The sequence below is a fragment of the Acanthochromis polyacanthus genome, chromosome 3, assembly GCF_021347895.1.
Source record: "Acanthochromis polyacanthus isolate Apoly-LR-REF ecotype Palm Island chromosome 3, KAUST_Apoly_ChrSc, whole genome shotgun sequence".
Taxonomy (NCBI): domain Eukaryota; kingdom Metazoa; phylum Chordata; class Actinopteri; family Pomacentridae; genus Acanthochromis; species Acanthochromis polyacanthus.
Window position 1 is genome coordinate 33803698 of NC_067115.1, and position 16633 is coordinate 33820330.

The following is a 16633-nucleotide window of genomic DNA, read 5'->3' on the forward strand; positions in this document are numbered from 1 at the left end:
GAATGATGTGGTGTAAATAGCCTGTGGGAGTTGTGGTCCTCTGGCTCTCTCGTGTGTGTTTGAGTCACCTTTGTTTTTCAGAATGCTTGAGTATAACACAAAGTGTCTCAAATTATTATCCAAGTGTAATTCTAGAAGGATTTCAGTGACTAAACATGTAGCTTTTAGCTATTCTGAGAAAGATTTTACATTTTTAATTCACATATCTTTTCAGATAACTGGCATTACAAAGGGCCAGACGAGGTTGGTTGTTCTTTGATGCAGGATGCTTTTAATTAATTGGAAACATATTTAAAGAGGTTGTTTAGACGATTAAGGGTCACGGTTTTCATGCAGTATTGGGAGGAACAAAGTCCTTTCTGAAAATAAAATCTGTTCAATCCTCAATCATTTCACAAAAACACATATCTAACTATGTAAGATTTGATGAATTTGGTCTGATATTGGCTTAATAAAGACCGTTTTCGTCAGACAAAATAAAGTGTAAAATTATAGGTACATAAAGTCAATGTTGAGCTGAGAACATTTTCATCTGCTGTTGTGTCTGGAGCTCCAGAGTCTGGCTCTAGCGCATAAAGTTGCATTTCTGCACCTCCTGCCAAATCTCACCGAGGGTTTGAAGTGGGCTCAGAAATACACAGAGCCTCATTTACAAACTGTTCTTTTCACTGATGAATGAAGGTCCAGATGGACGCAGCTCTGAATGGCCACTCTGACAGCGATGTCAGCACGCAGGTGGCACAGTATATGATCTGGGCTTGAATATTGCAAAGTGAGATTGTCGGCCCCTTTAGGACCTTTGAGGATGCCAGAATCACTTCCAGAAGATCTGTGGTGCTCTGAAAGGACCATATCTAGTCATGATATAAAAAGTAGAATTGCGCCTTCTGGAGTCAAGTTATTTTCATGCAGGAAAACACAAAATCTCATGCTCCACAAAACACCACTGACTCAGTGGTTGCTATGGAAATAAGCGGAGGACGAAATCATCTCCTGAACTCAACCCTTCTGAGAACCTGTGGAGCATCCTTAAAACATGAGAGTGAGCAACAGTACACGTTGGAACACAGCTCTGGAGACAATAATTGCAACCTCAAATAAAATACAGACAGAAACCAAACAAGCTCAACGGGTTAAAGTGGGTAAAGACAGGCTTATGTGTAGCTTAATATGTGAACTGTTTTTTGTGTATTTTATAACAACAAATGTTGCGGTGCTGCTGAGTTTTCCTCTCTGGTGCTGTGCACTGTCTGATGGTTTGTGATGCTTCCATAGACCAGTGCTATGATAATAGAACATAATGAGTATCAGCTCAATGTTAATGTCATTAACGTGGGGAGGGCCAGATCGTTTTACAAGCTCAGCAGAGGAAAGACAAAGACGCCAAGCACTAATTAGCTGCTATCGTCTGGCTTTCACAGGATCTCTCAGACAGTCAATTCAATTACTCCATATAACAGCAGAGGATGAATCAAGGGGCGATATGAAAACAGGAGGAAACTAGAAAAGCACTCAGAGAGTGCAGACCTCCGCCAAGGATAGAGAGGAAAACAGGAAACCCATGCAGTAAAGGATCATGAGCTGGAATTGAACCTGTGTCTCTGACACAGTTCTGTTTACAAATCACCTTCTTAACCAGTTGAGCTATTTGGACACCTTGCTCCAATTTGTTGGACGACATACTAACCTATGATGTTTTTGTCCTATTTTGGACCACATATTAAAAAACTCAAAGTGATCCAGAATCCAGGATCCTTTCCAGATTGCCACCAAAATTAAATCAGCTCTTCCTCTTACCATAGTCTACATCCCCTCAAAATTTCATGTGAATCTGCTCAGGTGTTTTTGAGTTATCTTGCTAACAGACAGACAGACACACAAACGCCGGGTGTCACATAACCTCCTTGGCGGAGGTAAAAAAGATTGAGCAGAAGGGAGAGGAAGAGGAAGAAAGAACAGAAATGACTTGGGTCTTGGTCACTCTTCCCTATCTGAACCTTCTTATCTGCCCTCGTGCCCCTGAGCCCACCACATTTCATCCCTAATGAACAGCACCATAAAAAGAGGGAGTTCGATTTCTCTCTCTTCCCTTCTATCGCCTGGGTTCCCTCTCCTCCCTGCTCCTGTGGAAGATATCCGAGTCTATCATTTGCTGTGCAGGGCGGCAGCATCCGATCTGCAGATCTCCTTCACATTAAGGATCCTATTAGATAGAGAACCCTAAAAGGTAATTGGATTTCCCCCTAGTTATCTTCATCTCTGTTTCACCCTAAGCCCACTGTAATAACTTACTCTCAGGGCCAAAGATAACTCAATTCTGTCCCATAGAGAGCCGGCGAGAGTGTGAGGGCAAAAGAAAGGGAGAGACGGTGAGAGAGAAAAAGCATATGTTATGTCTCTGAGGCAAACGGGTATCTAAATCAAAAGGCTCCTCTATCACGGCCTTCTCGAGGATATGACATCTGACAGGAGGCAAACATAAATTTGTTTTTATGTATTGACTTATTCTCATTTCTGGGGTTTTAGTTGAAATTTGACGCAGCTGCTTAACTAAAGCAGGATCTCTCACATGCAGTACAGTATAGTGTGGGAGTTGCAGAGCCTGGTTTGGAAGTTGGTGCTGCATTGCTTAACAAACCTCCCCAGTTGCAATGTAGCACAATGACATCCAAAATGAGACATTGCAGAGGCCTATTTTGAGGTTTATTTCTCCGAAAACAATAACCAACCTATAGTGTCACCACAACACATTACAAAGGAACAAGGCTTTAAAAACTGAGACATAGCTGAAAATTATTTCAAAACCCTCCACCCCCACCCTCAAGGGGGATGTTTCATTGGCCTGTTATTTTTATTGTGGCAGTGCAAAATGAAACCGTTGGCTCCAGCAGGCTCTAGCAGAGCTTCTATGGAGGCAAAAATCAATACAGCAATATCAGAGCAAGACTTATCAGGGGCTCACTTCTTCTCAGAGGTCACTGAGGAGCAACTGCATTTAAGTGGGGAATTCAATTGTGAAACATAGTTTGGGACACGCCAGGCTTGGATATCTGATTAAGGACGGCGGGAGGATTGCAAAGGTAGGTAAAGTTACAAACACCAGCACAAAAATACAACTAAAACTAAATTATAGCTTCCTATTAGTTGTGTTTTTGCACTCAAGTGAGTAATAGTTCATGTAACTGATAGAGCTGCTTCATCTGGAAACACAGCAAACACTGACCTTATTAAAATACACAGTAGAGCACAGGCAATGTATAGCTACGTTTTTAAATATCATAAATCTAACTGTAGAAAGCAGTGTGGATATGAGGAGCTGGCAAAGCAAAACAACTAATTCCTAAATAACCGGGCAATGGAGGTCTTGTCCTTTATTGCCGGTCATTTGTACTCTCCTTACACAACAGACTGTTCAGGTCGTGTTTATGTGCATGCTAGTATTCACCCAAATGACTGTGCGCTCACTAAATGCTTGTGTTAGAACTTGAATTCTCTCAGTTTAATAGTTATTTTTATACTCAACACTTCTTATCTAAACACAAAGCACACATTTGAAGTAAATCAAGGTTTTGTGGTGCAAAGATTTCAGCTTGAAGAAATGTGATATTCCAGAAGGAGAACCCACAAACAGGATATGGAGCAACAAGAAAAGCAGTCAATTAGACTTGGAGAGGTCGGGACAGTGAGTCTGTGTGCTCAGTCAAACTACTGTATGCCAGGTTAGGAATCAGGAACTAATGCCTGGAGTTTTGAGAAACGCAGAGGGACATGGTTACAATAAGAGCATGTGGCCTGCGGCCACAACAACAGGCAGAGCAGAATCATTTGGGGCTGTCGTGTGCAGAATGACTGCCAAGTCTGTCTGTCAGCAACATACTCCAAGATGTTTTTACTTGTGCTGCTCTTGTGTCAGATGAAGGCAGATGCCTAACCTCACATGCGCTTCTGATAGAGCACAAGTACTGTACACCTTTTCATGAAGTGGGCAGAAATTTAAACAGCTGAACCAAACAGAACTCAATCACACACCAGCAGTTAGTGCTGATAATGATACGTTCGGATCATGAAAGATGATGCTGTGCAAATGACTGAAACTTGGAGTGGGATAAATATCAAGGCTTCAGGCTTCACTCAGAAAATCAGTTTGTACAGTGAGGAGAGCAAAACATAGCAATCAAAGACAAAATGTCAATGCAAAAGTTGTGCCCCCACCCCCGTGATTGACTTTCAGCAGTCTTGAGGGATTCTACTTTACCCAAATGTAAGAGAGACCCTTCCTTGAACCTGAAAAAAGCATCACGTTTTACTGCAAAGTGGGGGCTGAGGTTTGGGGGTGGAGGCGGTGGGTTTAGACACAGTCAGCCCTTCAGGCCAGCACCTCTCAGGTCTGTCTGCAGCTTTTAGTGCTGGCAGGTTCCTGAGAAATGAGGGAGGGAAGGAGGGATGGAAGAGAGGGGAGGATGCCATATTCCTGTCACTGGCAAAATACACCCCCGGCGGGAGTATAATGGACAGGATCTCAGCAGGACAGGAAATGATTTTGGTGAGATCTTGAAAGCAGAGGAGGGAGTGTAGCGGAGTTTGACTCGGAAAGGGGCAAGAAGGTTGCCCACGGGTCAGGACCGAGTCGGCCCAGCAGCTACACGTGAAAGGCAACGTTTGTGCTGAGGACTGGTAGGAGGAAGAGGGGGAGAAGTTATGCTTCAGGAGCAAGTCTGCAGTTAGACGGAGACGCACAGGGATAAATTAACACTACACAGTGTTTGGTTAGCGATATGTGCCAAGCATGATCTCCACCTTCAAAATACATGTGTGTGTGTGTGTGTGTGTGTGTGTGTATGTGTATGTGTATGTGTATGTGTATGTGTGTGTGTGTGTGTGTGTGTGTGTGTGTGTGTGTGTGTGTGTGTGTGTGTGTATGTGTGTGTGTGTGCGCGCATGTCTGTGATTAGCCAGGGTTATGTTTGAAAAGTAAACATTTATCCTCTGGGCTGGCTGTGACAGATCCTCACATTTGATGGACAAGTTTGAGGTAGTCATTGGATCAGCTCCTCTCTGCTCCCAGTAACCGTTACTCCTTGCTTGTTTTTATTACATGTATTCACAGACAAAGCACAAGAATATCAAGGCATCCATTTCTACGAGAGAAGTCTTAATATCATGACTCCCAAGCTCCAAATGGATTTTACAGTGTGAACTATAAAAGCCCATAGTTCCCATCGATCTCTCACAGGGAAATCTGACAGATTTTTTATTGGCAGAGGAATTATTTTCAAGCTTTTCCGGCAATTTCCCAAATGTTTCTGTTGCTCTAGTTACTGCTGAATCTGAAATCCTCTTATTACTATTTTTTGAAAGCACATCTTTCTGTATGGTAAAGTGTGACAAAAAAAACTTTAAAACTATCCCTAACCCTATTGTGAAAAGTGGACCAGATTTGTCAGGTCAAGTGTGACTGACAACAGCATTAGTGGAACATTTTCTCACCACAGTGGCTAATTTCCTATGCAATCTCATTACCTGTTCAGAAATCAAAGTTGACTACATACCTATGCTTATTTATCTTTTTTATTGTTTATTTAGGAAGTTGTAGATTTTAGCTTTAAGATGAAGGATATTGGTTCTATTTGAAAAAATAAACATTTCCTGTTACATCTACACCACCTGTAGACACCATGGTCCTATTGCCACATTTGAACTTGTATTATGGCTTTTATCCAAGCTGTTTTCTCCTCACTAGATCCTGGCTTGTGTTGTAACTTGTATCTACTCACAGATGTACACGACTGTTCAAAAGTTTGGGGTCACTTAGAAATGTCCTTATTTTTATTGTTTTTAAAAAGCAGTTTCTTTGAATGAGCATAACATTAAATCAATCAGAAATATAGTCTACACATTGTTAATGTGGTAAATGACTATTCCAGCTGGAAACGGCTGATTTTAATGGAATATCTCCATAGGAGTGCAGAGGAACATTTCCAGCAACCATCACTCCTGTGTTCTAATGCCACTGACGGTGTTGAAAGGCTAATTGATGATTAGAGAACCTTTGTGCAATTACGTTAGCACATGAAAAAAGTACAAGTTTTTATGGAAAACATGAAATTGCCAATTGTGTGGGTGACCGTAAACGTTTGGATAAAAGCGTCTGCTAAATGAAATTATAGAATTGTATCTGACTTGTTAAAAAATTGCAAAAGAAGGCTACAATCTGATCTTAATATATTTTGGGCAGTCATTATTTCCATACATCAAGAAGCAATTTTGGTTGCTTACAAAATACAAAATCATTTAATGAGGCATTTCGTACACACGCCTGCCATAATTTGTGCAGCATCTCACCTCAAATTCTGCATGCTTATGGATGTCTTCAGCTCTCTGTCGGCTGAGGATAAATTCAGCTTCATTCGCCACACGAACCAGGTGGTCCTTCATGGTGTGACTTAGAAGCCTGGGGAAGAGGGAAGACGGGCATCAGTGCACAGGAATAACATGTATATTTAATTATTAAAACATTTACGAACACTATCTGGAAAGAAAAGCTCACAAATGTCAGAAACTCCTGAGCTTCAGAGTACCTACAGCATGTGTTCAACGCTGCTATCTAGCAACCTATAGAAAAACAGCCATGTAATATCCAGAAAATGCTGAAAAAGAACCATGCATAATGAGCAGGAAATCTAATTTGGAAACAAAACCAAACCAGATTTGTCTGTTAACTGGGGTGCAGGTGCTAATTGATTTGTTAATGATATGCATCTGACGTGAGGGAGGATCTCTGCCCGTGTCGCTACATGTGTAGTCTACCTCCGCCTTCTTATCAGCGTTGATGAAACATGCATGTTATGCGTGTGTGTGTGGGTCAAAGAAAGCTCTCTGCAGCCCTACAGGTCAGGACTGTGCAAAGTGGAACAATAACAGAGCAGTAGACAGCGAGGAGAGGTGTGTGTGTGTGTGTGGGGGGGGGGGGGGGGGGGGGGGGCCTTAGGGGCCAGGGGATGACTGTAACCTAAGCCTGCTGTTTCAGCACAGTGCAGCAGGGGAGCGGAGGCACCGGAGCCTCTGCAGCCTCCATGGCCCTACTCAGGCCCCGCTATCAATAACCCAGCCAATGCTCTTCTTTATGGTGCTGAAGATCGTATATATGTGGACAAAACACACTTATGCTACCTTAAAAGTGTCGTTTTTTTTTTTAACACGTTAACTTAAACCCTGTGAAATAGGGCTATGAAACGCAATTCTGTCAAGGTGCTGTCACTCAGTGTTAACTTTTTTAAAAAACACTCAAAGAAAATGGAAATTGAAGACAGCAAAATGTACTTCAGATGGATTGTTTGGACATACGATGAAAAACATTTAGATTTTATGCAACCAATTATTTTCATTACTGATTAACTGCTTGGACGATAAATGCTCAAAGACATTAAAAAAACAATTGTTGTTTTGCCCTACTGTATATGTATGTTTTTTTCTAGATGTGTAAATATCTATCTATATACTTTTTTTCTATAGGTGTCTATAGCTATTATTCTCTTTTCCTTTTCCCTAGAGTGACACCAACAGCTGAATCCAAATCCCTTGCATGTTGTGTACGTACTAGACCATGAAAGCTGATTCTGATAACATAATATAACAAACTTAACATATTCAAATTGTTACAAATTTTAAACATTTAAATTGTCAGCAAACTTTCAAAATCAGTTTTAAGTTCTTTTTCCACAGAGAAAAGTATCACAAACTTTAGAACTCATGCATATGGTATTTTTCCTTAAAATAACTACACCAGTGATTAACAGAACACAGAACAGTCAACAGCAAAACAGTCAAACTGATAATGTTGATTGACTATTTGAGGAATCAACTTAGCATTTCAGCCGTAACACCTGGATTTAAATTGAATAAATGAAATTAAATCGATATTAGACTTTAACTGCTGAAGCATTAATTTTCACTCTAGACGACTGCTTGATTCATATTTATTTCTACTCACATATATGCATACAGGCACGTATGACAAATGACTACACGCTCGCTAGTACCTGTGACTTGGAATGTGGTGCCAACTCTTTAAAGTAAATTAATAATCCTGTCCAATACAAACAAGTCAAGGCGCTACATTTCTAGTCTCAGTAGTATTACTGGGGATTAGCTTCTGTCAATTCTAAAAGCTAAAAATCAATAATAGAAAGTGTGATCCTCTTATTCTGAAATTGATAAGAGTTTGACAACTTTAGGGAAGTGAAGTGAGAAAGACGGCCCTGAAGTAGGTGGATATGGGAAAGCTCAAATGTTGGCATAATTGAAAAACAAGAGCCAGAAAGACAAATGGCAAAAGATAGAGGTAGACAGAAGAGATGATTACAGACAGATAAAGGCTCAGGCAGAAAGGCATAAACTGACAGTGGGAAATCAAGAGCGATTTCCCAAGTGTCACAGAGGAACCAGCGATCACAGCTCCTGTCACCCTCCACCTAACCCCTCTCCTTTCCCCAAATCCCTCTGGGATGAGCAGGTATTGAATGGAGCCTTGAACTCAGAGGTCCTCAATCCTCACTCTCCTAAGCCCCAAACATTGATTGTTGTCCAGAATCTTGAACAGCCACCCCGTCACAGGGGCCTTGGGGATCTTGGGGGGGCCTGAGGGGCAGTGATGTGATCCGGGGACGGTGAAATTGGAAAGGGGCCGATGGGTAGAGGTTGGAAAGTTAATGAAGTGCTGCCGCAAGACGAGAGGAAAGCGCAGAGCGGGTCAGAGTTACCTACCTGCCTTCGTTGACCAACTCGATAAAGGCCAGACCTGCATTCTTCTGGATGGAGTTCTGCCATTCCTGCAAGCAAACACAAACTCTATCAGCACATTACTGATGCAACAGGAAGTCACAGAGTATCATTTACAAATATCATCATGTGAAATTTAGCATTTGGGATTAAAAGTTGGGAAATATATGGGTAACATTTAAATATAGGGTTACACATTGGAAGGAGGTGATGCTAATAATACTAAAAAAATTTTTTTTAGAAGCACACCTGTAGGCATTTTTCTATATTTTTTTATGCTTGGTCACTGGTCTTTTTAAGGTTGCAATGTTTTCTCAGATGTTTTGTTGCTTTTACTGTTTTATCTCATGTTTGGTGTGTTTTAATGCATTGTGAAGCACTTTGTAAGCCGTGTTTTGAAAGGTGCTACAGAAATAAAGTTCATTATTATTAATAATACCTATATTAATGTGGTGCCAACATCACATTGAAATGTAGCTGTGCTTAAAAAATAAACCATTAGTGCAAGTGGCACCAACATGCAACATGACAAAAACAGTCAAAAAATGGAAAGGAAGGAGAAATCAAGTAATTGTTATATTATTTTAATGTTTCAGTCAAATATGGATTTAATTTTTAGAAAAATGAACAAATAAAACAAGCTTTTCCTATGAAATCTATGGTTTACACTCCCTACAAGCATTCCTGTCACAACAGCCCACTAATATCAAATAAAACATAAATCCTAAAAGGAGCACGAGCAGGCTACATAATCAGTTAACATACCAGTGAACGGGAGTGAAAGAGCCGTGTTGAGAGTGCATTTATCACAAGTAAATACACAAATTTCTTCCTCTCTTTGACTAACGTTATGGTTGAAGGTGTCAGTCTAAACAATCCGACCACAACCGTGCGCGACTTTAAATCCTCAACTTGGAAGGGACAACGAGAGGAAGGGAAACTCAGCAGTCATCGTCTCTCACGTTCTGTTCAATATTTCAACACCTCCAACACAACCGTCAAAAGAATAATAAAGCAACAAGGTCATGGGGCCTGTCTGAACCTCACAACACTTCTTCCCCTTTTTCCTCTCAAGGGAGATGGAGAAATATGCGCCAAAAAATTCTCAGCTCGGAGACCTAAACTATTCTTTTAAAAAAATCATCAATCACAGCGTGAACTCACAACACCTTTCCACATTATTCAGCTCAAATTAAAAAGTGGCACTGGTTTATAAATGTATCAGTAAATCCAAGTCGTGATCCACATTTTAGTCAGGCTCAAACAAGGGACCAAAACAAGTCACTTTAATTGACTCAACAATTTAATTCAACGGAAAAATGACCACGCAGTGAAAGACCCACAATGTGTAGAAGCATGAACGTTTTAAACTCGCCTGTCATCATCTCTGGAGCTGATAGAGGAAACCGTGTGTTTATGTAGACTAGCTTTTCAGTAAACTGAGAAAACCCACAGGGACTGAAGATATCAGCGCTGCGAGGAGGAAAGAAAGATCGATTTACAAGAATTTCTAATACACATCCAAACGTATTTATACGTGAGTGACGATTCTCAAAGCCATATAGTTTTCCTTATTCGGCACAACAAGTATGTACCCATCAAAACCAATCGCACGCTAAGCCAAGACAACCGCTCCTCCGAAACGCCTGCACACCATCACTCTGTACCCCACTGCACGTCATACAGAAAACAACCCTACACTTAACCTCAATTCATAACTGCTTTTTGTTCTGCAGCACCATATTGGCATTGACCGTGTTTACAATACATTCCAAATAAAGAGGGCACAGAGGGAATAGAAGTCTGGGCTTGGGAGTGGAAACAGCGTTTTGGAGTTGAGTGCTGGCAGAGGGTTTTGTGGCCGAGGCCTGCTCCGGAGGAAGCATGTGAGAGTAGCCTTGGGGCCTTCTAGCTGAAGTATAGACTGTAGTTGAAGGACATTAACCATGAGTGTTAGCCTGTGGCAGCGTGGATATTCTAAACCCGGGCCAGGCCGTGCTAGCTGCATTTCAAATAAACACCACAGGAAGTACGGCTGTAAATAAAGTCGCACTCTGTGGAGAAGCAGAAAACCAGTGACGCTAAATTTCCTCTTTGTCTTTAAAATGCTTAAGATTGGAATAGAAAAAAACTAAAATCTCATTCAGCGAATAATCAAGATTACAGTCAAGGTTTTGCCTCTAAATTAGGTTGAACGAAAAGCGCAAGAGGCCGTTGGCATTTTGCGACCACAGACAAAGGTGATAGCAAGACTAATGGTGTCATTATGGGCTAAGAAATGGCTCCTCTAGTTGAATTAAAAAAAGCAATGACCCTGATCTGGGGGACATCTCCGAGTGACAAAAAGGAAACCGGGACAGGTCAGTGATAGAATATTGGATTTTGGCTGCCCTGGTCAGCAATGTCACAGCTTTTATGGCTGCGATAGGGGCCGTGACCACAGCGCTCCTGATGAGAGGATACAAGCAGCCATTTGTGACCTCTCACCTTTAACCTGACCTCCTAAGAGATGATAGGACGAGAGAGAGGACTGCTCCTTGATCCTGACTGGAAAGTAGCCAACTGATGGAAATTTTGCAGATATACCTACTAGGAGCTAAGTTTGCTGTTTTTTTTTTCTTTTTTGCATGCGAAGCTGCCTATGAATGAAAGTTTGAGTCTAAATCTGAAGTCTATAAGACAGCTCTGTTTGGTCTGTGTTCCATGATGATGGCATTGAGTCTAAACACACATGCCATGCACTTCCGTCATTACAGCTGATTATCCATAATCAACATCTAAATATACCACTACCACTAGTGAGAAAACACAGACCTCCTGAGCAAAATCGCCTTTCAAACATCAGCCTCGCCACAACACAAGGAAAACATTTTCCAACGCTGAAGAAAGAAATGTCTCGGCTCTCCCGAAATAATAAATAAGTCGGTTGTGCTTTTCGGTGGCATCACTCATAATCACAAGTATTTGTTGATTTGAAAGGCTCGGGGAATACAACTTTAGATGAGACGACAAAACCATAAATCCTCGTGTCAAATGTGGCAGTGCAGCAGAAGCAAAAATTAAAGAGGCTGAGAGCTACTGATTTTTTTTTCTTTTTTCCTCAAACCATGAAATGCCTCAGAGTTAAATGCAAAGGACTTTGTTTGCAAAGCAACAAAGAGCGGTGCGGCAATGAGACAAAAAAAGAACAGCTGATGCAAACAAAATGCACATGTTCAAAGAGTTCACATAAATCCGTCACTGGCTGCTGCGTAACACAAAGTTGCTTTGACCACTTAAAATATCAGTAACAGGCGGTGGCAAATTTTGACACTTTGAATTAAGCGTTTCTGTCTTGATGGCCACAAAAAAGAACAGACGAGGGAACAGTTTACTGTTACTGTGTGACCTAAATGTTTATGAACAGCGACCTGATATCAACAATGACCAAAAAAAGAGCCCATGTGTATGGATGAATAAGACAAAGACAAAACAAGAATTAGTGCTGGCATAAACTCGTAAATATGTTATTCATCATCGCTCTTTTGACTGATTAATATAGACACTGGGGCAGTTTGTTATTCGTGCCGTTGTGTCAGCAACACTTGTGTGTATGAAAAGCTTAACACCGGTGTGTCTCGACATAAAACCCACATGAGCGTGCTTAGATGGCATCTGCTTAAGAAAACAGACCCTTATATTGGTGTTATTGCGTGATCAAATTCACAACCGAAGGAATATTTACTGATGTCCAAATATTTATACTGCTGAGCCTCCCAGAGCTTCACGGACTCACACTGTCACGACTATACAAACACAGAGGCAGCAAACTGGACCTAAAGCTCTGATACCCCAAACAGCCAAACTAAAAACATGTTAAAGTACTTCAAGTGTGCACGAAAAGTAAATTTAAATGAAACACGTGAACAAATACCGAACGTTTTATAAGCAAACTGAACCTGATTTAAAAAACTGACTTCTTTTTTGACTTGCAGTGTGATATGTGGCTCATTGAGTTTACTGTCGGTGGATTTTAATAGTGTGAGGAGAATAAGAGTATTTAAAACGCCATATGCAGCTGTTTTAGCTGCAATTGGAACAGATGTTGAAATGAAATCATCGCCTCATCCAACTATGCAGCTTTTATGACTTTTCAGTGCAGTCACAGAAGAGAACATTTAGGGATATCTTTTGAGAAAAACAACTCGCTGTATTTTTTTCTCTCGCTGACAACTTTTAGTCGACTAATTCCTTAAAATAGTCTCTTAACCTCAACACTTGATCCAATCTACTCTATCTTCACCATAAATATCAAGCGTTTAGAAAAACAACTTTAATTTTGAACCCACGCAGGGTCAACACTTGAATAAAATGGCTATTTTAAGGTCTTTTATCTCCCCCAACTCTGCTAAAAAACATTTTTGTTGTGTCAAAGGAAACGTCCAGTGGGCTGGTACAGTAGCAGTCCATGTCCTATTGCACAAAGAATGTGGACAGAAGATCGACACTATTGACAAGGCTTTACTTGCAACCAAAAATGGAAACTATAAAATTTAACCAGATGTCTAAAAAAAATGGCATAAATGTAAAAATATATGTGTACCAATTTAAAAAAAGTATTAACCAAGCGCTCAAGGAATATATCAGTGTTCCTGCATAAGAATTCTATTTACAAAACAAAACCTTGCTGTCAAAACATGTCCTACAACAACTGAACCATTTAATTCCAGTTAATTTAAACCAAATCCACAAATGTGTATCCACAGGCCTAAGTATCTGTATAAACATCTGTTCTGGTTGACAGCTCATTCAATACGTCAAAATTACTTTGGGAAAAATGACTTTGTGCAACTCCAAATTCTAGGTTTGGCCTCTGAGGTATTATTGGGAATAACTGGAGTGAAATGTCCCATTTTAAAAGAACATCACGTCCAAGATGTGAACTCTTTCTTTTGCTAGATCAGAAAGTGAAGTTCCTCTCCAAATCTGAGCCAAGACACCAGGACATGATTATATCAGCGGGATGGCTGAGAGAGGACGGCAGGGGGGAAACATAAGAATACATTCCAAGGTCTTATAACAAGGGACCTGTCGGGTAAGAAAACATTGCATCAGCAGTGCATGTCTGTGGAAGAGGTCTCTGTCAGACAGATTCATTTATTTGAAACGCTGCTATATGCTGTGCATGAACAACCGACCATTCGTGCCATTTGAAGCCGGCTCACAGTAACAACCGACTGGGAACCAAATTAAAAGCCACTCAATATTTTTAGGAGTCTCCTGTCTGATTTTCTCCTCTCAGCTAGACTTCACTTCCTGTCAGGAAGCCCCCTTTGACCCCCAGCTCCTCCAACACAACACACCCTGCGGCCCCCTCTCCGCCTGCATAGTTGGCAACGATAGGGAGCCTGCAGAATTAAGTGCCAGTTGGTGTTACTGTGTTTTCTCTACGTCTCACAGGAGAGTATATTTTCAAAGAATATGCAGTGTGATATTATCCTCTGAACCGGAGAGTGATGGCAGCGACACTGAGCCTCGTGGCCCGGCCGTAAAGGAGCGCCACGGCAGAGCGCAGGGCGACGGCAAACAGGGAGAGAGGGAAAAATAACACTTTGATTTTCACTGATCTTGAACCTTGCGTGCCTGTTTAACTGCGTGGCGGGGTGTCGGTCTGACTGCGAGGAAAAGTATTTCTGTCCCCTGGTTTCATCGCATTCCTTGCCACTTCTCTCACCCTTCTCAGCTCCCCGAGTGGTTCGTTCAACATGGTCTGTATTTGATCCGCCGCTTACTGGCAGAGGAGGAGAAAAATGTCCACTGACAGATATGAATGCCTATTTAGCAATTCAGATGTGAGCCCATACTTTTATGTGCATAACTTTTAAAATAAGCAATTTATGAATGTTTAAGATATGCAAAAGAAACTATCATTCAGCTTGCTGGTTGAGTCTTTTTTCTTACTTTGAAGTTCACGAGGCCTCCAACTGGTTCCCTCGTTTCTCAGATTATGTTATTGATTGTGTACAGCATGGAGCATACACTCCCGACCTGTTCCCTGACTGCAGGGGTTTAAACTTCTATGCTTCCACCGCTCTCCACTTCTAACCTGGAGGTCAGCGGGTCAAGGGTCAGGAGGAGCCAAGTGTTTTGGGGAAGTCAATGTCTTTCTCCCTGCAGACCAGCAGAGAGGTGCCCATCTGTTAAACAGGTTAAACTCTGGTGAGACCAGCCGGGAACGTATGATAATGTGCAGCCATTGGATTAGCGAGTTAACATTGATGTTATTGAATTACAATTAAAGGATTATCTGCATCAGTGGACACAACAAAATGCTGTTTGCTTAAATTACAGATACAGATCCATCCAACAGTCATTGAGGTATTTCAGTGGATCAAACAACCAGCCCACACTGGTGTCTTTATGTAGGACGCTGCTTTTTTCTCCTCTGGTTAGAGCTCTAAAAAGGTTCACAGTAAAAAATATCAATACACCATGGTCGGATAAGGATTTAAAGCAACTAATGAAACAAAGAAAACAAGCTAAAGAAACAGCTTTATTAACTGGTAACTTAGAAGATTGGAACACGTACCGAAGACTACGAAACTATGTTACTAAACTCAACAGGACAAAAAAGAAATTGTATTATGAGAAAGAAATTGAAAATAATAAGAATGATTACAGGAAAATGTGGAATACGATAAATGATTTAACTGGACGAAAGAAAAAGTTTAATCCCACTTTCTTTCAAGTTGATGGTAAATTTCTAACGAATGCAGTGAGTATAGCAAATTATTTTAATAATTATTTTATTGATAAAGTAAATGCACTTAGAGAAGCAATGCCAAATGCTAATTTTTCATCGCACCTAAACATTCAAAATGAAATAATGAAGGACAAAAATTGCACTTTTAAATTTCAAAAAGTAACGGTGAATGAAGTTGAAAAATGATTGAGTGTTAGAATTAAACCACCTGGTGTTGATGAAATGAACGCTAATTTCTCGAAGATGACAGCTGATCTAGTAGCGCCTGCTATCACTCGCATTATAAATCTAAGCTTCACTACTGGAATTTGCCCACAAGAGTGGAAAAAATCCAAAATAATTCCAATATTAAAAGATCGAAAGAAATTTTTTCCCGGCAAAAATAGCCGGCCAATAAGTTTACTGACAGCAATTAGTAAAATCATGGAAAATATTGTATATAAGCAAGTAAAAAGCTATTTTAGTACTTTTGGATTGTTAGTTCCTAATCAGCATGCCTATAGAAAAGGGCATTCAATTACTACAGCTCTGGCTGTTATGACAGACGACTGGCTGACAAGCATTGAGGAGAGGAAGTTAGTTGGCAGTATAATGCTAGATTTCTCAGCTGCTTTTGATACACTAGACCATAAAACTTTAATTGAGAAATTAAACTCTAACAGAGGCCTATGGTTTTGATGATACTGCAACCACATGGTTTAACAACTACCCAACAGATAGAAGTCAGACTGTTTTCTTCAATGGTTGTTACTCAGATTTTTTAAAACTGACATGTGGAGTACCACAGGGAAGCAGCCTTGGTCCTTTGTTGTATAGTATCTATACCAACGATTTATCCCTAGCTTTGCCTAAGGCCAAGAGTGTTATGTATGCAGATGATACAACAATATACACATCAGCATCAACTAAGGAAGAATTAAACAGTGTCCTACAGGCAGAGTTAAATGCAGCTTTTGAATGGATTATCCATAACAAACTGGTTCTGAATATATCTAAAACAGTTAGTATTATTACAGGTTCTAGTCAATCTGTTAATCAAAATCCTCTATTAAATATTAAAATAAAAGATACTGTAATTAAGCAAGTTAATGAAACAAAGCTTTTAGGGATAAC

At 40.6% G+C, this 16633-nt stretch overlaps 1 protein-coding gene across 1 annotated transcript in view; it reads right to left on the reverse strand.

Annotated features, from left to right (window-relative positions):
• The window catches only part of lrba (LPS responsive beige-like anchor protein), a 204036-nt gene that overhangs the window by 105146 nt on the left and 82257 nt on the right, over positions 1 to 16633 (reverse strand). The window contains 2 exon segments of the mRNA XM_051945532.1: positions 6343 to 6451; positions 8764 to 8828. Coding sequence (XP_051801492.1) covers positions 6343 to 6451; positions 8764 to 8828 — 174 coding nt within the window.